General features: G+C 36.4%; 1 protein-coding gene across 9 annotated transcripts; it reads left to right on the top strand.

Annotated features, from left to right (window-relative positions):
• Positions 1-69: 69 nt before the first annotated feature.
• ptprc (protein tyrosine phosphatase receptor type C) lies at positions 70-26,464 on the top strand. 9 transcript variants are annotated; one of them, XM_067416054.1, is made up of 34 exons: positions 70-192; positions 276-320; positions 2,707-2,778; positions 6,160-6,219; positions 7,625-7,711; positions 7,994-8,083; positions 8,915-9,022; positions 9,118-9,141; positions 9,241-9,468; positions 9,794-9,979; positions 11,325-11,429; positions 11,564-11,695; positions 15,830-15,961; positions 16,121-16,267; positions 16,475-16,686; positions 16,809-16,869; positions 17,268-17,370; positions 17,471-17,502; positions 17,596-17,696; positions 17,783-17,873; positions 17,956-18,023; positions 18,132-18,168; positions 18,376-18,473; positions 18,581-18,706; positions 20,339-20,496; positions 20,602-20,737; positions 22,287-22,433; positions 22,525-22,615; positions 22,756-22,883; positions 23,144-23,278; positions 24,630-24,752; positions 24,844-25,010; positions 25,100-25,235; positions 25,664-26,464. In XM_067416054.1, the coding sequence occupies exons 1-34, from the start codon at positions 132-134 to the stop codon at positions 25,970-25,972; spliced, it is 3,936 nt and encodes a 1,311-aa protein (XP_067272155.1). In that variant the 5' UTR covers positions 70-131; the 3' UTR covers positions 25,973-26,464. The 9 variants fall into 9 exon arrangements, with proteins under 9 accessions (XP_067272155.1, XP_067272164.1, XP_067272158.1 ...); XM_067416057.1 differs by lacking the exon at positions 2,707-2,778 and having other exon boundaries at positions 72-192; XM_067416056.1 differs by lacking the exon at positions 6,160-6,219 and having other exon boundaries at positions 120-192.
• The last annotated feature ends 974 nt before the right edge of the window (positions 26,465-27,438 follow it).

Raw genomic sequence — 27,438 nt, 5'->3', positions numbered from 1 at the left:
TTAACCACATAATTGTGTAGAAAAGCCTTCCCTTTCCATAGAAAACTTCTCTTTGGAAAAACAAGCTGTTTACTCTGATTCTCATAAGTAACTAAATTACTAAAAGTTCAGCAGTGCGTGATATAATTCTGATGATGTTCATTAATAATGTTTTTAATCTTTCACTTTCAACAGGATCACAACAGGACAACAGTAAGTGTCACTTTATTTCTGCTTCATATGCTTTATACGAGTTTCACTTTATATTCTTTCATGGTGTCAATCAATCATTGCAGTCAATTCCACCACTTCATCAAACACTTCTGCACCTGCCTCTGGAGGTAACGCTGACTTCATCAAACTCACACTCTTGCATTATTATTCTCTCACGCACAATCTCTCAAACTCTGACCTCCATCTTCCCATCATGCCGTGCTACGAGAAAGAGTTATTTATTTATTATTATAAACTGGCTAGTGCCAATCCCTGATTCTGATTGGTCAGTAACTATGTTTTATGCACTATAACCGCTTCACCCAACGTTTCTGTGTATCACGGCACAACACCCTTAGCAACCACTCTTAGCAACGTAAACACATGCATGTTCTCACTGATATTGTTTATTGAAGCTTCCTTTATTATGTAGATGAGTATGGTGATAGAGAGATCGAGCGAGCGAGTGTTATAGCATATTCCTTCAGATCAGTCCATTTCAATTCGTTTGAATGTCTGCTGCAATAGATTGGTGCAGATATGATGTCACTTTGTAGGCCAATCGGCAGTTAGCATCTTACCGGTTCCCTTCGACAAAAAAACAATAGGATTATCCCATAGGCTTTTGGATTAATTGCTAAAACCAAGTTAGCCTAGAAATCTAGACGCACCCTAGCGGCAGCAATTCTAATCTGCCGCGAGAGTCGTCTAGCAACTCTCAACACACTTCTGAGCTGTAAAGGTGGAGATCCACTCGTCCGTGCAACACTTCTGCCGCGCCGCGCTCCACTTTATTCCTATGGGTGACGTCAAGCGACTTTAACGCGCCAGCATAGCATTCCGGGAAGGCAACGCTGCATTTGAACCGATTTGAATGCCCGAACGATGGGAAGCGTCACAACATGACGCTTCAGTCGTGTCGCAAAAGTGGATCTCCACGGTAAAAGCCAAACTCTGGACGGGCCAATCACATCGTGTATAGAGTCGGTGGGCGGCCGAGTTGCGCTTCCGTGCTTCTAGTAAACACAGAAACTGGCGAACGGCGGCGGTCTTTCGATTCAGCTTTGGCCTCAACTCTGGAAGACTTGGAGTTAAGCTTTTCTCTGAGAAAAGAACAAAGGACGGCACTGAAGTCATTCTTAAAAAGGGAAGATGTGTTCTGAGTTTTGCCGACCGGATACAGCAAACTATCCAAGTTTAATCTTTCAACTAGCTCCCCTTCACCATCGTTGCTCTGGTTGGTTGTAGCGCTATCCTATCGCGTGCAGAGGGAGTTTGAAAGACAAACGTTTATCCCGCCCCTCGGATTGAGCCCTGTCTATGGTGATTTTCCTGATCAAACATCTTGATCTGGGTCTGGCTTGTCAGGCTAAAAGCCAAGCTCTATGATCAACAAAAGTTTATGATACTTGCACGTTTTATCCATCAAGATAATTATCACAGATGAACACAACTTTTATGAATTTTGAAGTCTAAATGCAGTCGCCAGAAGTCAAAATAGGGTAGAAACTAACTAAAGTTACACCATATCATCCACACTAAGCTCCCGACAACTCTTTCAATTTTTATCTGAAAATATTTTACCAGAAAGTTTGAGTTAGACTAGTTTATAAGAGCACAATTATAAGCATAATGAGGCTGTAAAAGCTAATTGAGTTTATCTGTTCGTCCTGATGACGTTTAATGTCCCCGACAGTCTCTGTAGTCCACAATTTAGCCACTTGTTAGCAACCACCTTTTTCAAGACACGTAACAGCTTCAAATAACCACGAGTGGGGTAATACTGATGTATTTTATGTGGTAGAATAAACTGTGAAAGTGTCTTGAGTTTGTGTTATCCACAGACCTTATTTCAGCCATTTAACCAAAACCCATTCGGAAAACCCATTCCGGTGTGAGGGAACCGGAAGTGCTAAAATGCCCGCTTCCGTTATTTGGTCTAGAAAGTGATGTTCACCACAAATATAAAGTCCAATATAAAAGTCTTTGCTACTGACCGACTCGCCCATAAAGTTGCTGTTCACGGTCAGGGAATATTTTTTAAACACTTGCAAGTAAGAATTGTCAAGGTGATGAAAGCAAAATCTAGTTTTAATATATTATTTTCAAGCTAAACCTATTTGTATACATGTTAGCATATTTTAAAATACACCACAGATACACTTATAAAAAAATGCACATTTTAATTGAATAATTGAACAATCCTTAATCAATTGTTTAATTCAATTGAATGGAATTTTACTATTAATTGAAATGCGTGAATTATAAAAAAAAAAAAAAATTTATTGTATGTTATCGTACCTTTTATTGTTAACATGCAACCAATAAAGTGATGGTATTTTGTGAAAATTCATATAGTTTAATTTGGCTAAGTTTAATGTTATATCACTTAAATAAAATCTATTATTGTTGCATTTAATTCATATTTATATTAAATTATTTTATATTGTATTGCTCTTTTTATTTGTACATGAATCTAACATTTTATTTGACTGAATGATTATTATCATGAAGCGACCAGTTCTACACTGAACTCGACTCTCACAGTCTCATCCTCACACACCCCCTCGCATCAACACACATCAGGTAACAGTGTTTTGTTTTTTTGTTTTTTGTCAACCTATGACATGCACATTAGTATTTTGCTGAGCTTTTTATGAGTCACAAATAAGAAGTATATGAATTGCTAAAAAAACCACATAATAATCCACATTAGACCAACAGAATTCCCTCAAAGTTTGTTTGTCTAGTCAAGCAAAGCTATGTGAAGAAATTGAATAATAATTATGAAGCTTTAAGGATTTGTGAGTTCCCAGCATGGATTTTAGCATGAATAAATGATGCCCATACTGTTGTAGGATTATCTAGTTATACATTTAAATGTATCAAGTGCCTATACAGCCTTCTAAAACTAATGCTGCCTTCATGCAGCTATCAGAAATGCCCTACTTCCCATTGGAAAACTTAAAAGTCAGAATAATTAAATGGTTTGAGTAGAGCCAAACTAAATTTAGTTAAACAACACAAATTAGTTAAAAAGGAACTTTTATGAGTATTTATAACTTTCTTTTTCTTTTGTAAAACTGACACATTTTAAGTTATCAGAATTGTTTAATTGTTTTGAGTTTTATGAACTTGTTTCTTTTAATTTAGAAAAACGTAGATTTACCTGAACCTGGGTTGGGATTTCTATTTCCCAGCATGCTTTGCCATGACACTCAAAAGAGAAAGTAAATGCTAAAATTAAGTGTTAAGATTATTGTTAGAGATTTAGTAGTGTTTAATGTTTTGTTATGCTAAGGGTTTCATCATCTTGTTTTTTTTGTAGGTTTATCATCATGGTGACGAGTGAGAATTAGCTTAGACAGATATGTGTTAAATGTTTTATATTCCTCTACTCATTTAACAAGTGCTATACTAATGCTATCAAAGCATTTACTGAATTAGCTAGTTAAAGCTTGCCAAGTTTCCACTACTAAAAATATTTAAGTTGAGATTACATGATAATTTTAAGTTGAACGTATGAATTGGCTTACTCTAATATTTCAAGTTAAAGGGTTTGTTCAACCAAAAATGAAAATTGTGTCATTACTTACCCTCATGTCTTTCGACACCTGTAAGACCTCCGTTCATCTTCGGAACGCAAATTAAGATCTTTTTGATGAAATGCGATGAATTGGAAAAATAAATAAATCTGAAGTTGTGATTACGAGCTTGTCACTTGCTTGTTCAAGTGCTTTGTCTTACGGAAAGAATAGGAATCCTGGAGGATACAAGGTTCATTTTTGCCTGTTTCTTGGGAAAATATTATTAAAGCCTATTGAATGTATTGAATATATTTAAGTTTGAATGTTGCATCCCATTTGTTGACAAACACGTATACGTAGACTTCAAATAGTTGTTGATGTGTAGATATGCACTACTTTAATGAAAAGACAAGGCATTGTAGCTTTTGTGGGGAAAACTGATAAAGAATTTCACTCACGGTAGCAACCGCTCTTCCCTCCGCCGTGTTTAACGTCACGGAGAACAGATAATTCCGATAGAATGTGAAGGCAGCATAAATGACAGATATCTTTGCTTTAAATTCAAAATTCACAACACTCTTTTCCAATTTTCGATACCACAGTTAAAACTTCTAGTTTAACTAATATAAATGTAATATATTTTTAAAGACAAGTAAACAAAAGTAACAAAAGCAATAGCACAATAAATACAATACAACAAATAAAGAAATGACATAAATGCTCTTCAGGCAGGTCTAATAGTTTTCAGGTACTGAAATTTAATAAAGTAGGCTAATGAAATAAATAACATTGCATAGTCCTAATTTTCGTTTTAAAGTTCAAGAGCTGCAAATTATTTTTTTCTTTGATGTTTGATTAAAATGAAAAACTCAGACAGTAGCTTTATTAGGATGCTGTCACTTTAACACCACATGCACGCTCGGATCACGCGCTTTGTGTTTTCCTTGACTTCATGATGTCCGATCATGTTAACTAGGATACTCGGTTCATTAAAGGTTCATTAACTGGTTCATTAAAGCGCAGTAAGACATAAAAGAGAGCTCAACGTCCCACACAGCGCGTGTTCCAGCGATTTAATATTTTCATTAGAAAGGCTGAAATGTTCATAATGTTGCAGCAACGACCCATCAACTTTACAGAGCGTCGTTCACATTTGTTCATGTTGTATTTTTAGAATACAAAAAATTGTTACTGACATAGTTCCATATGCTCACAAACGCCGCTTTTTACTTTTGCTGTTTGGCGAGTGTTAATTTTAGGCCTTGTAGGGGAGACCGAAGAGGGTTGTAACACGGGGTTAAATGTAACACTGTAAATTTGACAGTTTACAAAAAAGAGCTGTGATAACGTTATCAATATCATACACTGTAATCATCTTTTTCAACAAAAAAACAACAGATTTTTCATCAAGATTATGCTTTGCCTAGCAATAATTAAATTGTAGGTACACTGTAAAAAAAAATGTTGGTTTAACTTAAAAAAGTAAGTAGCCTGGTTGCCTTCAAATTTTGAGTTTATTGAAATTAAAAATTTGAGTTGATACAATGAAGGAAATTGGTTTAATAAATAGAAACTCAAAATATTATTGTTTCTGAACCACATAAAAAAATGTGATAAATCATGAAAATAGCACAATTTGGCATGTATCAATGCGTCTTCACAAATAAAACACACACAATTACCCAATATGCTTACACAATCTTTTAATAATATTTGAATAAATGTTTTTGATTCTCAAAAAAGTTCATTGTATGAACTCAAATTTTTAATTTCATTGACTCAAAGTTTTAAGGCAACCAGTAACTTTTTGTAAAATATTTTTTACATTGCACAATTATTTCACTTACATGACCTGAAGCTTTTTCTCTAGTTTATTTTGATGCTTTGTATGTATGCTAACTTCAAACACGCATGCTAAAACAATTAGCTAAGATATGGCTGTTAGGATCGGGGATGGTTGTAACACTTTATTAAATATGTTACAAGCAACCCCTGTGATGATTCCAACGGGCCCAGTTATCAATCGCATCTTCTGTTGAGGCAAAACCACATGAGTTTTTTTTGTTCCCTATTTACTCAGTAAATGTGTTTCTGTCATTTTTTCTTTGTTCTTTAATGATGTTTATGCAAAAATTGGATAGCGTGGGTGTTATTTCAGCAAATGATCTCTCAGTGTTACATCTATCCCCAACTAGTGTTCCAGCTCACTCCTGTAGCGGTGTAGGTTGTAACAACAGAACACTTTTTATTTGTCATTAACTCACATAATCTGTAATTGCGTAGCACATGTCCAAGTGAGTTATATTTGTAGCAAACAAATGTGGCTACCATGTATAAAAATGAGACGAAAAAGTGTTACAACCATCCTCAGTCTCCCCTATATGTACACTAAAAAAATCTTACTAACATTTGATTTGATCAAACTATCATTATCATGTAGGGACCAGTACTTTCACATCAATCTCACCCTCACGCACCTCCTTGCAACAACACAACACAGGTAATATTACATTTAACATTGTATTTCATGTTTGTATTCATATCTGTATTGCGTTATTAACTGAAAATTTGTTTTTTAAAAATCTGTAGTTGGCTTGATGAATTTATTGTCTGAATGATGTGACAAAACTATGCGTTCTTACTTAGGCCCAATTTTTTTTTAAACGTACGTTAGTTTGACTGCATCAACATGTTTTCTCAATTATTTTTTTCTTTCATTGTGATTATATTAAAACACAACATTTTTTAGGACATTTCTCCACAAAAATATAACATTTGGTATGCTGTGTTAGGTCGCCCGGTGATGTCCAACATTCTTGTATCTCATACAGCACTGTGTAAAAGGTTTTACAGGATAAACATTTGATCTAATAACCATTGTGCAGTTAGATTTAGATTTTATTTTATTTTCTTATCACTGTGACTTGTCAAACAGTCAGAGCTACAATTGGCACTGTTGCGGATTGCTGGCAGCCACTGAGAGGACGTTGTTCGCGGGGTTTTTTTTGTTTGAATTGTTGCGGTTGCTTCTGGTTTGATGGGCATTTGATGTTGCGCGCTGCGGTTGCTCTCTCTTATGGGTGTCGGCTGCTCTTTGTGTGTCACCCTCGGGCTTGAACGGCATGGTGGCTAGGGTTGCCGGTTGATTGGCGCCGTTTGCACCTGGCCAGCGTCATCAGCGTCCGGCACTTGAAATATAAATCTGAAGACACGCACATATAGCGCTTTTCTTTGTAGGCTATGTTGGATTGACTTCGTACTTCTGTTGTAAAGACAAACAGACTAGCTGACAGCCTGCCATGAACGTGAGATATATAACCAATCGGAGGAGAGCCCTTTTTGCCAATCATAGACGAAAAAGGCGGTACGTTCCCCTACCATCCTGGAGGAAAAAAATATCGGGTCCGGCATGATGTTGAGAGGTTCGCTTCTCGGCTGCGCCGCTGTTCCGTCTTGCATCGCGGCCGTGGTATGGCTTGGACTTCTGGTGTGTCCACAGAAGTGCCCGGAAAACTTAGTTTGCCTCCTGCATGGTGCTGCGGCGGTCCCCATCATCTGGTCTTCAGCTGTCATGCCTCGACGACGTCATCAGGACACTGTCGAATTGGGAATATGTGGCAATATAGCCTCTAGCGCTGGGAGAAATGTAAAAAACATGGAGTGGACCACAGTGTACTGTGGAGCTTACAGAGACTTCCACCATCAGCTCTGTTTTCTGTTCAGAAAAGCTTTTAACTGTTATGTGTTGGTTGATTGTTTGTATTATTCTATATTTTTACTTGTTGAAAATTATTTATTTATTTTTGTTATTTTTTCCCTTTTCCATTGTTGCACTTTGAAATTCTTCAGAATGAAAAGTGCGTTATAAATAAAATCTATTATTATTATTATTTATTGTTATTTAGGGAATAATAGCGATACATCCCAGAAAAACACATCAATCTCACTCTCAGTCACCACCTCACAACAACAAAACACCAGTCACACTGCAGGTAACTGTATTTAATATTCAATTTCGTGTTTTTTTTATTATTATTATTCCCCGAATTATCAGCTATTCTACAGGTTATTTTGCTTAATTTTTTATTTTCGTTATTTTGTCGTGATAATACATTTTGATTTAAATCCTAAGATTTAAAATTATATATATATATATATGAATGAAAGAATCTGGTACTAAATTGTGTCACCACATGATGTCCAACATTCATATATTCCATACTTTAGTATTTATATGATAAAAATGTTTTGATCAAATAATCATTATTTTTTAGAGAACATTACGGCTTGTAAAAACCTGACCTGCACAACAACCTTACCCTCACGCAACACCTCGCAACAACACGACACCAAATCCACTGCAGGTAACAGTGTATTTCACTTTATGGGCCAGATTTACTAAACAGGGCAAATTAGCATGAGAGTGCAATTCCAAAAAAGCAAAGATGGGAGTGGAAAGTTCTGCACGTGATCTACAGACCACTTGCAAATCAAATATCTCAGCTGGATCATTTCAATAATGACAATTAACATCTGGTTTGAGACGTGTTTATTTGGGCGGTAAACAATGGAGCAAACACCAGTAAACTAAAGAGCACAAACCTTAGTAAATCACCTCGCATTATTAATTTAAATACTCTCCTCCCGTACATGTTGAGCCTAAAAGGGAAACTCCTACAAATGCATATTCAATAACGTCATCTACGCCTTTTTAAAGCTAATTTTGCACTGTGTAAACCCTGACAGTCGTTTTTTTAACGGCAAAAGAAAGTTTGGCTGCCTCAAGCCGTTAGTAAATCTGGCCCTACATTTCATGTTTTAAATCATTTACTAAATTGTCATATAAATAAATGTGCATATTATTGAGCTAATAAGATAAGCTTTACGGAACCATTAATGTGTAAACCTGAATAACAACTCACTTCAACACGACACCAGCACAGGTAACAGTGTAGTATTGATGTGTTTGAGAAGTACATAAAGTAATGCACAATGAGTTACAAAATTATGAATTATGAATGCACTCCATTACAAAAATTCAGAATCAGTGCTTATTCATAATAAGCTAATAAATGTATTAATGCAGTTATTTGTGTCAAGCAATGACGTGAGCTAAATGAGTTTGCAGCACTTCAATATCCTGTTCACTGCGTTTTAACTCTTTGATTGTCACTTACCACCTCAACAACATTTAGGGAATGAGACCACCTTACCTCCAAACACCTCCACCCCACTTCTCACCTCCACGCAATCCAGCTTAGCCTCACCCTCACCCTCACCCCCATTCACCACCAGCATCATGGGTAACACCACGCTCTCTGTGCTCTCTCTACAATAATCACTGTTTATTCTGATAACATTGCATGATTAACTTGTAAATGTGTTGTTTTTTTCTCAGCGACCTCAGAAAGCCCAGTGACATGTGAGTGTTTGTTTTATTGCGCCTGTTGTGTGAAGTCAGCTTTGATTGTGTTGATCAGGACATATAATTATCTATTTGTGAATGTTCACTTACATACAGGTCAATACAGCCTTACGAAGATAGGGGATGGTACTATTTCTCATATGGTGACTATCAATGGTACCTCTAACCAGACGTACACAGTCACAATGAACAAGGCTATCATTGCCAAAGAATCTGGAATAACTCCTGTTAAAATACCGTTTAAATTGTTAAAACCATGCACCATTTACAATGTCAGTGTTGAAGGCTGCCACCCCATTGGAGACCCGAGTTTTATATACAGTGGTAAGTGTTTTAGTAGTTAAAAGAAACTCAAACAGCAAGTTTAGATGGGACATACACTTACTTCTAAAACTATTTGGAAACTTAAATTCTGGTTTGCTCACACTTAAAAATCTTGGTTTGATAATGCATTGACAGACATACATTCTCAAATGGGACTTTTAAGTGTTCAAATATTTGGGGATATTGTATAATTTTTGACACAATGAAGAAATTACATTATTTATATTCAAGTTCTTGAACATACTATGTTTTTTATACTATGCTGATGAATAGATATTGTATATGTATTCACACTCTCTTATTTTTTATTTATTTACTTGTATAGATCAGAATGAAACTCATGCCCAAACTATTGTGAGTGATAGCGAAGTGTGTTTTAAAGGAAAAGCCAATAATACATTATGGGATCTGGAATGTATTACCATAACACAGAACAACTCTTGTGAATCTATTAAAAAGGACATACAATTTGAAAACTGTTCCTACACAGTGGATGTCATTTTGCCCCCAGGTTGGTATTTATTCAATGGAATAGATGCATTGTTATTTAATTCATTCATTTGATTTAATTAGCCTTTCACCGAGCCCCGCCCCCCTTAGTTACTGTTGCTACGTCCAACAAAAAAATGGTCAAACACAACCAGCACGATAGTTTGCCATGACGGGAATATATGCTACCAGTGCATGTCAGTGACCTTTTTTGGAGCAATACCTCCACGATATTCTCCAGATCGAGGCAAATGGGGTTACAATATGCAGTAGAGATATATTCAAAATATAAAAATACGACAGACCAGTCGATTGCAGACTGCTTTCCAGTCGATCGAGGAAGAAAATTGCTCTCTGGTTTGCACTGTCTCAGACCTCAATTACATACAATATTAAACTTTATAGACATAGCATTTCTTGAGTAAAGAAAATGCTGTAGGCTATTTATAAAACAAAAAACAGTTCTTTATTTACCCTTACAAGATCACTGCTTCCGTTATACGTCATAGCCTGTTTATGTCTTAAAACAGTCGAGAAAAGACGATGCATATCCGTGCATTTCAACCATAGATTGCAACGCGTCTCTAGACCTACATATCTTGTTTTAACCGCAAAATTAACAAAATTGACATTTCTGTTAATAATCATTTCTGTTGCTATTTTTGTGATTGTTTGGGGCATTCTATTGTCTATTATATTCTATTGTTTCTATTGATAGTCCTTTATCAAAACTTACAACACAGAGCCCACCTCAGATTGTTTTAATCAACACACAAATCGTAAAAACACATGAACACTATCAGTTCCTAAATTCGGATTGGGTGGGCAAGGCAGACATTTGGGTGCAGGCTCAGCCCACCCCTGCCTATGCCTAGAACCGGCCCCGGTAGGCTATCTAGTTTCCGATTTACAAACGCCGTGGGTGCACCGCTTCACCATCTGGAGTCAATGTTTGTCGGACCTGCTCACATAGTAACGGTTGCTATGATGTGTGATTGGACAATGGCCGTTTTGGGGGAGGAGCCGGCGAAAGGTCAATTGGCCACAAAAGGCCGAATTAGAATTTAAATGATACTGTTGGTATGATTTAAATATAATGTTACATTCTATATGTTCCATTTCAAAAATGTATTATCAGTATGCGTATCATAGTAATAATAATAATAATAATAATAAATGAAAATACTTAATGCAGTTATACATGAATTTCATGCCTTTTTAATTGTACTTGAATTTTAAATCTGCTGTTTTTTTTCTTTTACCTTAATTTAAATGAATTGTAGTTGTTTACTGGTATGGAGTCAACTAGTTGATGTCATCTGATAAGTTTGACTTGCATTTTAATCAACTGAATGTTTCTGTTTCAGTCAAACCTGTCATATCCTTCAATAAAACTATTCCCTCGCAGTTTCAATGGGACAATAAACCAGATAAATGTTCTTCTACTCTTAATATTACTTGCAATGATGGCCGTAAGTAATACAAATATTTTTTATGGCACTGGAAATGTATAATAAAATATCTTTAATATTGTGTCTTCACATTTACCTTGAGGATTAAGCAGGTTAACAAATGATTGATGACTTTTCTCTTATTTCATTATCAGGTGAGAATCAAATGTATGCTTTAAATCAATCAGTGTCATTATTACCTAACACACAGTTTTCCTGCATTGGAAAATACCCTTACGAGAAACATCCCATTGAGAGTAAAAGTCTCAAATTTGAAATAGAATGCGGTAAGTTGCTAAATTAGGCATGACTGGTTCAAATTTCTTCACTTCTTTCTCTCTTGCACACCTAGTAACATTTACCAATAATGTCATAACTAGCAAAAGAGGGTTGTTTTATTAGGCTACATTATACTTTACATGTACAGTACATTGGCCCTAAAAAGTGTTTATACCATGTTCTGTTTGAATACTCGATTCTGATTTATTGCACACTTAGTTCCAAGTCAGTTCAGTCACCTTTCTATATTAATTGGCTCTTTCCATTTAAAGGCGCATTGTTGGCATGTTGCTATTTTGAGGTAACTGAAAACTGACCATTGACCAACAAAAACCTGGTCTGAAGTCAATGCCGCAATATTTTTGTGTTATTTAAAGACCGCATTAGTAATATGCTCCTATAGGTGGGTGCACAATGCGTGTACACAGCACACAGGGACACACACAATTTAAAAAAGGATTATATTGTAAAAGATTATTATTACATAAAGATTAAAATGCAGATGTCATAATGGATAGGACTAGTAATTGCATGTATCAGAATTACCTATTTGCAGTAATGAAGAACAAAATGTGCTACTTATTTAATCAAACATGGCAATACACACATGTATTTAAACTGATTCGTCAGGTTGTAGTTGTCTGCCACGTAAATAGTAAATCCATCTGACATCTGAGTCATCTGACTAGGTTTGGATCATGCTCCAGGTGCGGCAACCATTTTGTCCATTGTTAAACTAGCTAAAGTGGATTCGGACATGGACCAAGCCACCTCAGGCACCTGAGCCATAAGCCTGAGTTTAGATCGTTTAAAATGGGCCCTATATATTTTTAGCAACATCATCTTTTTAATTAAAAACCTCATAGCTTCATTGTCAATGAAGAAAGAGGCACTGAACAGACACCGGTACACAGCTTGCTCTCTCTCTCTCTCTCTCTCTCTCTCTCTCTCTCTCTCTCTCTCTCTCTCTCTCTCTCTCTCTCTCTCTCGCTCACTCTCAATAATTAATTCAAATAAATTATAAAATTAATTTGTTTAAATAAATGTAATCTTAAACTCTAAAAAAAGCTGGAATAAAAATTCCTGGGTTATTTGTCAACCCAGTGCAGAGTAAATATTAAACAGAACACATGCTGGGTTATTTTTACCCAGCTTGTGTTTTTATACACTGTAAAAAAAAAATGTGTTGGTTTTTGTTGGTTTAGCTTAAAAAAGTAAGTAACCTGGTTGCCTTAAAATTTTGAGTTGATTGAAATTAAAAATTTGAGTTGATACAATGAAGGAAATTTGTTTAATAAATAGAAACTCAAAATATTGTATCTGAACCACATAAAAATTGTGATAAATCATGAAAATAGCACTAGTTGGCATGTTTCACTGCGTCATCACAAATAAAACACACACAATTACCCAATTTGCTTACAAAATCTTTTAATAATATTTTAATAAAGGTTGTCGAATCTCAAAAAATGTTCATTGTATGAACTCAAAATTTTAATTTCAATCAACTCAAAATTGTAAGGCAACCAGGCTACTTTTTTTTAAATAATTTTTTACAGTGTAGCTACATTAACCCATTTTAATCTTTTTTTTATCGTATAAAGTGCTGGGTCAGTCAATTTGATATTGAAGGTTTTTCATTTTAGATAATAAAAATGCACTCTAAAATCTCTTACATAAAGGACTATATATATTAAATTATATATAGGACAGGAACAGTTCATATGAAATATTTTTTATTCAATGGCAAATCTGGCTTTTACAGTCATAAAATACTCAAAAAACATTTAGTAAATAGGACATGACAGTTTGTTTAAAACTTCCTGGTGACACTGGCATGTCGTTTGGCTAGCGTTCATAGCACACGTTAGCTGTGACTTACATGTAAACAAAAAAATTATAAATGTGAGACTACAGACATTTTCATCTTTATACAGTAATAATTTGATAGGAATACAATGTAATACAAACCTTCATTTAATTCAGAAATTTCCTCAGTAAGTTTTCGCTCAGGACAGAACATTTCGGTTACATATGTAACCCTCGCGACTGGTACGCTAAGACGATGGCATCCACTATCCACTATTGCAGGTTCACCCCCTGGTCCTGGAAGGGTGTGGTAGGAACCTTGGGCATGAATCCATGCCGGGGTCTCAGGATGATGTGAGAGTTACCCGGGCTGAACTCTAGGCATGATTCGTTGACCGAAAGTGCATGCAGGTCCCCTACGCTCTTGACAGAGGCCAATGTGGTGAGGAGCACTGTCTTCATAGATAGGATTTTTAACTTAACTGACTGCAGTGGCTCGAAGGGAGGATTCTGAAGTGCCATGAGCACCAGAGTTAAGTCCCAAGAGGATATGGGGTTTAGGCAAGGTAGGTTTAGCCTCCTCGACATCTCTAAAGAACCTGACGATTAGGTTGTGCTTTCCGATGGACTTACCTTCAACAGCGTCATGCTATGCCACTATAGATGCAACCTACACTTTGAAGGTGGAGGGATACAACCTTTGCTCCAACGCATCTTGCAGGAAGGAAAGCATGACACCAATCGAACACCTTTGGGGGTCTTCTTGCGGGAAGAGCACCACTCAACGAACACGTTCCACTTCAGAGCATATAGAGACACCTCATATGCATTCAGCTTCAAAGTTGAAAGCGAGGATGGGGTATTTACACTTACATATTTATACCAGCGCTGCGGGCGGTGCGTGAACTGCATGCCAATGTTATTGGTTCGTTTTTATACACTTGAAGCAGATTGGTCCCTGAAGAAGATCCCCAATTCGTCGATCAGTTCAGACATACGTCGAACGTGACCGACTGAAAGGGAACAAAATGTATTCACCTTTAACCGGTTTGGCTCAGACTACCCAAAAATGGGTTACATTGACCCAGCACTGGAAAGGTATGTGATGACCCAGCAGCTTAGTTGCAGAAAAACTACCCAGCCCTCTGTAAAATGACCCAATAAAATGATCCAGCAGGCTGAACCCAGCATTTGGGTTAAAAAAATAACCCAGCATATTCAGAGTGACCAAGCACATGGGTAAAAATGTTATAAATAACCCAACAAAATGACCCAGCAGGCTGAGCCCAGCATTTTTGAGAGTGTACGAATTACTTTATCTCTGTCTGTTTCTAAGCGGGCAGAATGCTAAAGAAGAGCCATAACTGATGAAAATAACTCATCAATAACAGCTTTAATTGGTCTGTACTGCCAAATGGCCATGGTATAAGTGGGATAATCCATGGCTATTTTAATGCAATTTTTATGCACGTTGTGGATTATGCTGCCTTCACATGCTGTCGGAATAATAGAAAATACTTCCCAAGTTAAATATTTCCCAAGTAAAAATTGCACATGAACGCCCTCTGATGACATATTTACCAATGGGAAGTTTGGAGATAAATTTGATACCCAAATTCCCGAGATTTGCATCCCATAAACTTTAAACATAGTGGCAGGGAGAACTACTGCTGTGACAGGTACGATTTATTAGTTTTCCCCAAAAAAACATCTAGATCATACATCAATGAAGCATATCATGCTTTATACACAGTGGAAACCGCCTGCATTTGACCAAAATTACAGAATTGGCAGAAGTCTGGATAGCATCGTAATGAAATATTTGGGTTGTAATAAGATTTCCTAATTAATAGGCAAGAATAAACCTGTGTCCTCCATGATTCCCGTTTATTCCGACAACAAAGCACTTGAATGCAACAAGCTCGTAATCATGATTTCAGAAATGGGAATTATCTTATTTCTGATAGCACATGAAGGCAGCATTATCCCTTACTCAGACATTTAAGACTATATTAATGTCTTTACATTATATAATGTACAAACATTTTCCATCATTATGTTAAAACACAATAATTTGTCATTTCAACCCATTTTTTTAATAGGCTAACTTATATACTAAACTTATACTAACATATTACTTTGTTTTCAAGGCACCAATTAAACTTTACATTTTAAAATGTTTTGTGATATTTGTTATCTAATGGATTGACATTCAGACATATTTAAGTGTGACTGAGGAATCCATGTGTGTGTGAGTCTGTTATAGACTTGTTGTCTATAAATTGTGAAGCTTTGTTTTGCATTGTTTGTGATTTTTATTTTTCTCTTTACAGATTGGCAAAAGAATGGACGACTGAATAGTAGATCCAGCGACTCCTTTGTGATATCCTGGAATGTATTCCATGGTGATAAATGCCCAGGATTTAAACTGGACAGCTATTTACTCGATTGTGAACATAAAAATGGTAATGGACGAGCTCATACATTCCTTTTGTTTCGCCAGGACAGTCTCAATAAAACTTATCAACTGTACATTTCTTTATAAATGCTCCCACGGTATTTTATGATATAAGTAGGGGTAGTAAATGTTTAATGTCTTATTTAGGTATGTTGTGTTTTTTCAGGAAAATGTAAAGAACTCAAAAATGGCGCAGACTGCACTATCGAAGGGTTAGCTCCATTTACCAACTATAGTTGCGCAATTACTGCGCAGGACATCAATAAACGTAAACACGAAATTCACAGAGATAAATATGAGACACTTTCTTCTGGTAAGTTTTGTTTCTCATTCTCTCTTTTAAAAAAATAATCATAATTATTCCCACAAACCATCTTGATTTGAATAAATGTTTTTTCTTCACAGACAATTAGCACTTTATTGCTGAATTGTTTTTTTAAAATGGTTACAATGTAAATGCTAAATGTATGTAAATGCCACAGTTTGTCTAAAATATCTTTGAACTTTTTCCATTTAATAGGTCCCAAATTAAGTTCAATGTCAGTACTTAAGACTTCTCACAATTCTTTTGACATAAAATGTAATATCGAGACAAAAGATTGGAACGGAGTTCGAGGGAATTTCACAGCCGAAATCAAATACAATGGAATCAAAATCAAATCCTTAGGGCCAAAGCGTACTTGCTTGTTTTCATTCTCAGATCTTGACTACCTTACCACCTATACAATTGAGGTATTTATATCTTGTTAATGTCTTGCATCTGTCATTCATATATGCCGAAGGCTGGTGTAGAATTGCAATGTTCTCTTTTGTGTCACAGTACATTCAGTATTACATTTTTTTATTTATTTTAGCTAAAAGCCACAAATGAGCAAGGAAATTCGACTATCAAATCTGAAACCACTTCTACTTCCTGTAAGAACAATTGTTCTGTCACTTTTTACTGTTAAATGTATCATCTTTCTCAAAATGCTTTAAAGGTGCACTCAGTAATTGTTTGTGCACTGGCCAATATAGCAGTCATCTTAGTCTTACTATTGTTCTGCTGCAAACAAAAGTGCAATAACATGGAGATTTCCAGGATAAAGTATTCGGCTGGTTATGTGGATTTTATTAGGTTTTTGATATGACTGGACCTCATCTCGTGGGCAATCCTAAACATATCTGTCAAAATGTTTAATTTCTTTGTCTAAAAAAAAGTTTTAATGTAATAAATTACTGATGGCACCTTTAATTGCCCACATCTAGCACATGTTCAAAATACTGTAAATGTTTATTTATTAGTTTCACTTGCAAATATGTTGTTTCCTCAGACAATGACAAAGCTGTCATTGGATTCCTGGCGTTCCTAATTTTTATTACATCAATTGCGCTCTGCTTTGTGCTGTTCAAAATTTACCTTCTCAAAAAAAAGCGGTCAGTGTCCCAGTTTCTAGATAACTCTGTTATGACACTAATTTCTGTAAGCTCCTCTTTAAATGTTCATCTGTTTTTCTGATGGGATTTCTCACCACAGGAATGTTGAAGATGAAGAGATTCTTCTTACACGTATGTTATTAGCCCCTATCAAAGTTATTTAGGTTTATTTTAAAAAAGTAAATAGATTTGACACGCTCTTTGGTTTCCCATCTCCTCTCCTAGAGCCCCTGCGCCCAGTCGAGCCCATCTACGCCGACGGTTTAATAGAAGCTTACAAGACCAAGGTCGCCGACGAGGGCCGTCTGTTTATGGATGAGTTTCAGGTGATTCTCTACATGATAAGTCTACAGTGTCTGCTTCTACTGTTTAAATAAAATAAGAAATGCATTCAGAATCTGCTTCTTCTCAGAGCATTCCTCGAATTTTCTCCAACTACACCATCAAAGAGGCGAAGAAACAGGAAAACCAGTCCAAGAACCGCTACGTTGACATTCTGCCATGTAAATATCACTACAATATTCATAAAAACATCCATTTACCCAAAAATATTTCAATCTGAGAATTTGTTTTATGCATTCACAGATGATTATAATCGCGTCTCTCTCTCAACTGGAGGCGAACGTGAATACATCAATGCCAGCTTTATCGAGGTGAGGTTATATAAACACATACTGTATTTGAAAGAATCACTTTCACAATTTCTAACTTTGTAAATTTAACTTTGTAAATTTATCAAATTATTTCTTTTTTCCATACAGGGATATCAAGAGCCAAAGAAATACATTGCAGCCCAAGGTATAAGTCCTCTTATTAAACGGATTTTTATCATTTTAAATTGCAGTTGGCTTTGACCCCACATTCAATATCGCTGTTGCTTGGCAAACATAAAATGCAGGGAAATTGTTTAAGCCAACAATTAAGATTATTAAATGTAAAATAAACTGCCATATGTAGTTTAAATAATAGCTACATGTACATTTTTTGTTGGACGTATTTTTCCAGGACCCAAGGATGAGACTATTGATGATTTCTGGCGAATGGTTTGGGAGCAGAAGTCATCCATTATCGTCATGGTTACCCGTTGTGAGGAAGGAAACAAGGTAATTTCAGTTACCGAAAAATATTATTATATTTTTTATTATTATTAACAGTCTTTGCTTGTTCTAATATATATTTCCCTTGACTGCTGCTTTTTTTGTCCTCTCAGATCAAATGTGCTCAGTACTGGCCATCTCTGGACAGAGAGACTGAGATTTTCGAAGATTTTGTCGTGAAAATCCGATCTGAGGAACACTGCCCTGATTATATCATTCGCTATCTGGTTCTGGCTAATGTAAGTGTGTGTGTTCTGGTCATTCTTACATGCTTTAATCAGACGGTTTTACCTTAAAGAAACACTCTACTTTTTTAAAAATATGCTCATTTTCCATGTCCCTTAGAGTTAAACAGTTGACTTTTACCGTTTTTTAATCTATTCAGCCGATCTCTATATTTGGAGGTAGCACTTTTAGCATAGCTTAACATACATCATTGAATCACATGAGTCCATTAGCATCAGTGCTCAAAAAATTGACCAAAGACTTTCAATATTTTTCCTATTTAAAACTTGACACTTCTATAGTTACATTGTGTACGAAGACCAACAAAAAATTAGATGTCGCTATTTTTTAGAACATTATAGCTAGGAACTACTTTCTCATTCCTGTGTATGAACTTTGCCGCCGTCATGGGTGCAGCGGCGCAATGATATTACACAGTGCCTGAAAATAGGCAAACTTCTGTCAACATAACCAGCGTAACGATATGCTTGCAGAGAGCACGCCTTGTAACCATGGAGAAGTTTGTGAGAGACGCTTCAGAAAATAGTTACTTTGGTGCAGATCCGGAACCGTATCTATTTGAACCGGAATAACAGTTACACTGAAGACGAGCTTTTGAAATGTGAAAGAGAAAGTCTGGCTGAACAGACTGGTGCAGAAGGGATGAGGAGAGCAGATTCAAACTGGTGAGTTAGAGAAGAGTCAAAATTCAAGGAAAAATGGTCCGACATGGATTCAGTCTTTCGACCTTTTGATTTTGACTAACGTAATATATGAATGAAATATGCTGAGACTGTGCTGCTATGAAGGCAGAAAGAGTGAGCGGCGTGCTCCGTTGTTTCTCTCTGTCACTCAGCTAACATGCGCCCTGTCATCTACATCAATAAGGCTTTGATGGGACAAACATTTTTTTGGCTGCCGCCATATAATTTTCAATGCACACAACGTAACATCAATATCGTAGTATTTTTTGTACCATAGAAACTAGATAAACAATACCAGTAATTCCACATTCTATTTTAATCAAACTATACACTAAGTTACCTCACCAGAACTCTACAACAAATCGACTAACGTTATATAGGCTACTGTATAAACTAAATGGCTGCGCAATCCCCCACACTTAGTGATTTCATTCACAGGTAACATTAGCTAAAGACAACAGCAGTGCTTTTCAATCTGGTTGCTCAAGCTAACAAAAAACAAAAAAAAAGATAATACTTACAGCCATGGGGGATGATACACTTCGCCCTGTCTGGCCATATCCTTCAGACACCGTAACGTTACCGTGGTTCTTACACAGGAATGAGAAAATAGATCCTATCTATATTGGTATAAAAATCTAAACTTTAAATTTTCCGTTGGTCTTAGTACATAATGTAACTACAGAATAGTCACGTTTTAAATAGGAAAATATTATCTTTGAAAAAATAAAGTCTTTGGTGATTTTTGTGAGCGATGCTAATTGACTGATATGATTCAAAAATGTATGCTAAGCTTTGCTACAAGTGCAACCGCCAGATACAGAGATTGGCTGAATGGATTCAAAAAAGATAAAACTCAACTGTTTCCCTCTAAGCGACTTGGAAAATGAGCCTATTTTCAAAAAAATTGAGTGTTCCTTTAATGTTTGTGTGTGTGTACAGAAGCGAGAGAAAGCCTCAGAAAGAGAGGTCACTCATATCCAGTTCATCAGCTGGCCTGACCATGGTGTACCTGGAGACCCCAGCCTGCTTTTGAAGCTCAGGAGAAGAGTCAACTCCTTCAAGAACTTCTTCAGCGGTCCGATTGTGGTCCACTGCAGGTAAGACAGGAACATAGAGATCACTACGTATTAAAAAGGTAGTTGTCTAAAGGGTCAGATTGTAGTTGATGAATGTTAATGTGAATGTTGGCGTGTCGTCTATAGTGCAGGTGTCGGACGCACAGGAACATATATTGGCATTGACGCAATGATTGAAAGTCTTGAGGCGGAGGGCAGAGTGGACATCTATGGATATGTAGCAAAACTACGTCGCCAGCGTTGCCTCATGGTTCAAGTGGAGGTGAGTGAGACTGCGGGGTGGGGGGGACACGGGGGGTTATAAAAAAAGCTAAATTTGGTCATATAAACCTTAAAACTAAATGATAAACCTAAATTGGGCTAAATAATTAGAGAACATGCAAAAATTATATTTCAATTTATTTATAAATTTTTTATATTTTAAATAAAACACTCATTTAAAGGGTTAGTTGTCTTCATGTCATTCCAAACTCTTTTGTTCATTTTCAAAACATGAAGCTAAATCTGTCTTCTTCTGGGTTTCTTTTCTTCTCATTGGTTCTTGCTGAAGCTCAATCGTGCTGCGTAACATTAGAATGAACCTCATTGGTTCTTGCTGAAGCTCAATCGTGCTGCGTAACATTAGAATGAACCTCATTGGTTCTTGCTGAAGCTCAATCGTGCTGCGTAACATTAGAATGAACCTCATTGGTTCTTGCTGAAGCTCAATCGTGCTGCGTAACATTAGAATGAACCTCATTGGTTCTTGCTGAAGCTCAATCGTGCTGCGTAACATTAGAATGAACCTCATTGGTTCTTGAAGAAGCTCAAATGTGTAACACGAGAATGAACCTCATTGGTTCTTGCTGAAGCTCAAATGTGCTGCATAACACGAAAATGAACCTCATTGGTTCTTGCTGAAGCTCAAATGTGCTGCGTAACATTAGAATGAACCTCATTGGTTCTTGCTGAAGCTCAAATGTGCTGTGTAACACGAGAATGAACCTCATTGGTTCTTGCTGAAGCTCAAATGTGCTGCGTAACATTAGAATGAACCTCATTGGTTCTTGCAGAAGCTCAAATGTGTAACACAAGAATGAACCTCATTGGTTCTTGCTGAAGCTCAAACATGATGCGTAACACGAGAATGAACCTCATTGGTTCTTGCTGAAGCTCAAATATGATGCGTAACACGAGAATGAACCTCATTGGTTCTTGCTGAAGCTCAAACATGATGAGTAACACGAGAATGAACCTCATTGGTTCTTGCTGAAGCTCAAATATGATGCGTAACACAAGAATGAACCTCACTGGTTCTCTCACTTCAAGCGAACAGGCTTGAACTTGAGTTAAGGAAGTTTATAAGTGAATAAAAGCCTAATATCAATCTGTTCAATATATAAAGCCATTGAGTCTCTTCAGACAATTTGGTCTTAACCGGTCAGATCATATGGCTTAGTTTTACGTTTTTAAGCATCATAATGGTAGTTGGGCAGCTGTCAACAAAGGGACAGAAATCTCTCAGATCTCATTTCACCTATCTTCATTTGTGTTTAGAATATGAATGAAAGTCTAATGGGTTTGGAATGACATGAGGGTAATTTTTTAAAAATATTTATTACACTACAACATTTTTTTTGTTTGTTTGCATGTTTATCTATAAAGAAATCTTACAATATTGGGTCTGGCCAAATATTTTATTTAATTTTTGTACATGTGTTGGTTAAGTCTGGCAAAATTGCATTGTTTTGTTGACAAACAAAATCTTTTGTAGCACTCTTCATTTGGTTTATTCATATTTAAGTGTTTGTGTGTGTTCTTGCTTTTGTCAGGCCCAGTACATACTGATCCACACCGCTCTGATAGAGTACAACCAGTTTGGAGATACAGAGCTCTCGTTGTCTGAATTCCACTCAGAGCTCAGCACCCTCAGACAGAAAAATGAAAGTGAACCCTCTTTGCTTGAAATGGAGTTCCAGGTTTGTCGTCCTTGCTATCCTTATAAATAATACCTTGCATTTGATTATTAATGCATTAATGCATTATTGTTTTCTTGTTGTTTTTATAAAGAGACTCCCCAAATTTAAAAAATGGAGAACAATTAACGCAGGAAGCAGCGAGGACAACAAGAAGAAAAACCGCTACTCGTCTTTTATCCCATGTGAGGACCAACTGATTGATCATTGATCAATTTCATCAAGTTTCAAATTCATGTTACAGTATTAAATATACAGTATATATGTAACACATTATTTATTCGTTATGAATGAACAACAAACTGAAGAAGCATTTCTATTGCAGATGACTTTAATCGAGTCCTGTTCAGACTGGACTTTGATGGCAACCAGACCAGTGACCCTGAGGATGAGGATTATTCATCAGACGAGGAAGAAGAATCTAATGAATACATCAACGCTTCATTCATTGATGTACAAAACTTGATCCGCTTGATTTTATATGATCTAATATAGCATTTTTTAATTACACTAATTAGACTGGAAGAGAAAATGTGCTTAACTGTAATGCAAATCATGTTAAATCATGTTGTTGTTGTTGTTGTTGTTGTTGTTGTTGTTTATTAAAACCTTCATTTTATTTCATTCTTTTATATTTGTGATTTAGATTTATATCTAAAAGTTTGATAATATGTTATTCTTAACCAAATATGTTTGTTATTGCTTTCCAACAGGGCTACTGGTGTTATAAGAGTCTGATCGCTGCACAGGGGCCTTTACCAGACACAACAGAAGAGTTCCTGCTCATGCTGTATCAGCAACAAACTAAAACACTGATCATGCTCACCGACTGCCAAGAGGACGGCAAGGTATGACCTCCTACAATACCAGAAAGACAGACAGACAGACAAATTGACAGACAGATGGATGGATGGACAGACATAGGGATAGATAGATAGATAGATAGATAGATAGATAGATAGATAGATAGATAGATAGACAGACAGACAGACAGACAGACAGACAGACAGACAGACAGACAGACAGACAGAGGACAGAAAGATAGATGGACGCACAAAGAAATCGATGGATGGATGGATGGATGGATGGATGGATGGATGGATGGATGGATGGATGGATGGATGGATGGATGGATGGATGGATGGATGGATAGATAGATAGATAGATAGATAGATAGATAGATAGATAGATAGATAGATAGATAGATAGATAGATAGATAGATAGATAGATAGATAGATAGATAGATAGATAGATAGATAGATAGATAGATAGATAGATAGATCGATCGATAGATAGATAGATGACACAGGGATGATGATGGATGGATGGATGAACGGACAGAGGGATAGATAGATAGATGGATGTATGGACGGACGGACGGACAATATATAGATAGACAGACAGACAATACAGATGGGTGGACTGACAGAGGATAGAAAGATAGATGGACGCACAAAGAAATGGATGGATAGACAGATAGATGGACGACACAGGGATGATGGATGGATGAACAGACAGAGGGATAGATGGAAGACAGATGGAAGACAGAGGATAGATAGATAGATAGATAGATAGATAGATAGATAGATAGATAGATAGATAGATAGATAGATAGATAGATAGATAGATAGATAGATAGATAGATAGATAGATAGACAGATAGATAGACAGATAGATGGACAGATAGATGGACAGACAGAGGAATGATTGGATGGATGGACAGAGGGTTAGACAGATGGACGGACAGCGGGATAGATGGATGGATGGATGATGGATAGACCGACAGACAGATAGATAGATAGATAGATAGATAGATAGATAGATAGATAGATAGATAGATAGATAGATAGATAGATAGATAGATAGATAGATAGATAGATAGATAGATAGATAGATAGATAGATAGATGGACAGATAGATGGACAGATAGATGGACAGATAGATGGACAGACAGAGGAATGATTGGATGGATGGACAGAGGGTTAGATAGATGGACGGACAGCGGGATAGATGGATGGATGGATGATGGATAGACCGACAGACAGATAGATAGATAGATAGATAGATAGATAGATAGATAGATAGATAGATAGATAGATAGATAGATAGATAGATAGATAGATAGATAGATAGATGGATGGAGGGATGGAGGGATAGATAGATAGATATTTACAGGCCATATCTGTATTTTTTTTCAGGATTATTGCAGTCAATACTGGGGAGATGAAAAGAAAGTGTTCGGAGAGATGGAAATAGAGGTGAAAAAGACAGAAAGCTTCCCAACGTACATCAGACGGCGCCTGGAACTACAGAACACAAAGGTAACCAGAGTCCCTGTCCTCAGCATGAATATCTGTCGACATGTTTTCTGAGACATATGAAGTAACTGATCCATCTGGAATCCTTTAATAGAAGAAAGAGATCCTGGAGGTGGATCAGTACCAGTTCCAAAAATGGAGAAACAGTGAACTTCCAGAGAACGCTCAGGATCTAGTAGAGATGATGAGGAACGTCAGAGAGAACGGCAATTATGACAACAGCAAAAGGAACAGGAATGTCCCTATAGTGGTGCACTGCAAGTAAGTCCCAATACCACAGACTTTTCTTTCCCAGATGGATGGATGGATGGACGCATTTTTATGCGATGGATGTCCTTTTTGTTTTCCAGCAATGGATCATCACGCACTGGAATCTTCTGTGCCTTATGGAATCTCATGGACAACGCATTGACAGAAAAGTTGGTGGACGTCTTCCAAGTGGTCAAAAACCTGCGCAAAGAGAGGCAGGGAATGATAGAAACAATCGTAAGTTCTTGCTTGATAAAAAAAAACAATAGAAAAGTCCAATTACCTTTTTTATATTACTCTGAAACAGAAATTAACTTCCTTAAAATACCCATCTGTTAAAAAAATCACTATAAAATGTTCTTTTCACACTAGAAATGGTTTTTAGGTGTTTTAAGACCCTTGTTCCATGTATTACACGTTCACAGAGCCTGTGCTAATTCAAACAGTGTTTCTTTGCTAACCTTTGCTAAATGTGAAATGTAGGCTACTTAAAGGGATAGTTAACCAAAAAATAAAAATTCTGTCAAACTTGGAGAGATTTCAACACAAAATTAAGTGTAGTTTGCAAATGTACATCACATACAAGTTATTCAACGATCAAAGAACCGACTATATTAGCTTCTGCTGCATTTTCAAATGCTCAAGTATTTCTAAACTCTCCACAGGAGCAGTACCAGTTCCTCTACACGGCTCTAGAGAGCGCGTTCCCGGTGCAGAACGGCGCCGTAAAGACACCACCTGCAAACGACAGCGTGCAGGTCATCAGCGAGACGACGGCTCTCCTCACCGAGCCCAACAGCACTACCGGTGCTGACCAGAAGGTGGCGGAAGACAGCAAAGCCACGGAGAGCAGCGAGCAGGGAGCCACGGAGAACAGCAGCACCGCCGCGCCATCACCGGCAGAGGGAGACGGCGAGAAAACCTCAACGGAGGGCACCACCAACGGCCCTGCTGCTGCCACCGCGGCGGTTTAAAGGCCGTTTTTGTTTTTTTAGCTACAAATTAAATGTTTAAATTCATTTAAGTTTTAATGTACATTGGAGAATTCAGGTCGGATTTCTGCTCAGGTTTTGACTTTCTGTATAATGATGATGTTTGTGTGAGAGCTGTGCATATCGATAATGTTTATTTACATGTAAATGTTTTCGCTTTAGGATTTGATTACTAGACTATCAAATTGCGTTTTTGAATGTATTGTAAAATAAGACATTACAAAAGGTATTTTTTTATTTTAATTGTCTAGTTTGAAAACTGTATCAAAGCACAATCTTATTGCGTCTAAATTATGGTGTTTGAAATGTCTGATGGGAGGGAGGGAGGACTTTCATGTTCGACAGCGGCACTACAGTGCTGTCATCAAACTATCTTTCATTTCATTTTTTTTCAATCGCTCAATACTTGTTTCATTTAAAGCAGATGTAACTTAACAAAAACAAAAAAAAAGGAATAAAGGAGCTTGAACTATCCTCCACTGTTGTGTTTTCATTTCCGGTGGGAATAAAACGAGCAAAAGCGCGTGCTGATGCGGGACGAAGCCAATTTATGGCTTATTTTAACCCTCTTTATAGTTTATTTAACCCATTTCTGTCCTCGCCAGGTGCACGAACCTGGCCTAGAAAATTGAAGTAGGCTGTCTAATGTAAAACCAGCATAATATGCCTGAAGCAAGCATTTGTAATACAAACATGAGCCACAAGATGGCGCTTGCTAACAAAGAAGCGAGTACACTGATTTATTTAATTATTTATTTATGTAGCCTATTTATTTTTAAATCAAGCCATTTGCTTGTTTTAGGATGAATAATGTTATACATTTTTGAATAAAAATGTATTTGTGATGATAGACTGGTAAATATGCCAGTTGTTGTCACATAGCCTGATATTTGCACTTAGGTTTGCATTTATCAGAAATATTTTAGAATATGTTTAGTCTGTATAAATGTGAATGTGAATATACAAATATATAGAGTATTTACTTGATTTTTTTAAAAAAACTCAAAATATATTGTGTAAAGGGGTGAAAATATTTGATTGACTGAAATGGTTTTGTTGACTATTTGTCTCATTTAATTTAATTTTACCCTTTAAGTCGGTAAAAGAAAAATGGAGCATCAAAGGCCCTGCAGTGATTCACGAGAAATAAATGATTGTCTTCTCATAACACACTGACTGGAATAAATAAATAATATAAATATATATTCTTAAAATAAAATCATATTAGTGTAGGCCCAATTCCAGAGGCCAATTGTGGGTGAATCGTAAATGTAAAGAATAATCTGTTTATTCTGTCTGTTTTTATTTCCCTAATCACCCTATTTTGTATAAAAATATTTTTTGCTTTTATAGTTATGAAGATAAAAATGATAGCATATATAAAAATAATACATTTACCTGAAATATAAACCTTACAAATATCTAATAGCTGCAGCAATGTTGACCTT

This window comes from Pseudorasbora parva, chromosome 14, assembly GCF_024679245.1.
Source record: "Pseudorasbora parva isolate DD20220531a chromosome 14, ASM2467924v1, whole genome shotgun sequence".
Lineage (NCBI taxonomy): Eukaryota > Metazoa > Chordata > Actinopteri > Cypriniformes > Gobionidae > Pseudorasbora > Pseudorasbora parva.
The sequence above is the reverse complement of the archived record's forward strand: the minus strand, read 5'-3'. Positions and strand labels throughout refer to the sequence as shown.

Excerpts from the sequence above, each read along its gene's own strand:
- ptprc (XM_067416054.1), top strand. The coding sequence starts at position 132 with ATGATGTTCATTAATAATGTTTTTAATCTTTCACTTTCAACAGGATCA. Across the intron at positions 17,503-17,595 it reads TGAAGAGATTCTTCTTACAC|AGCCCCTGCGCCCAGTCGAG; the intron begins GTATGTTATTAG and ends CTCCTCTCCTAG. Across the intron at positions 17,874-17,955 it reads CTACGTTGACATTCTGCCAT|ATGATTATAATCGCGTCTCT; the intron begins GTAAATATCACT and ends ATGCATTCACAG.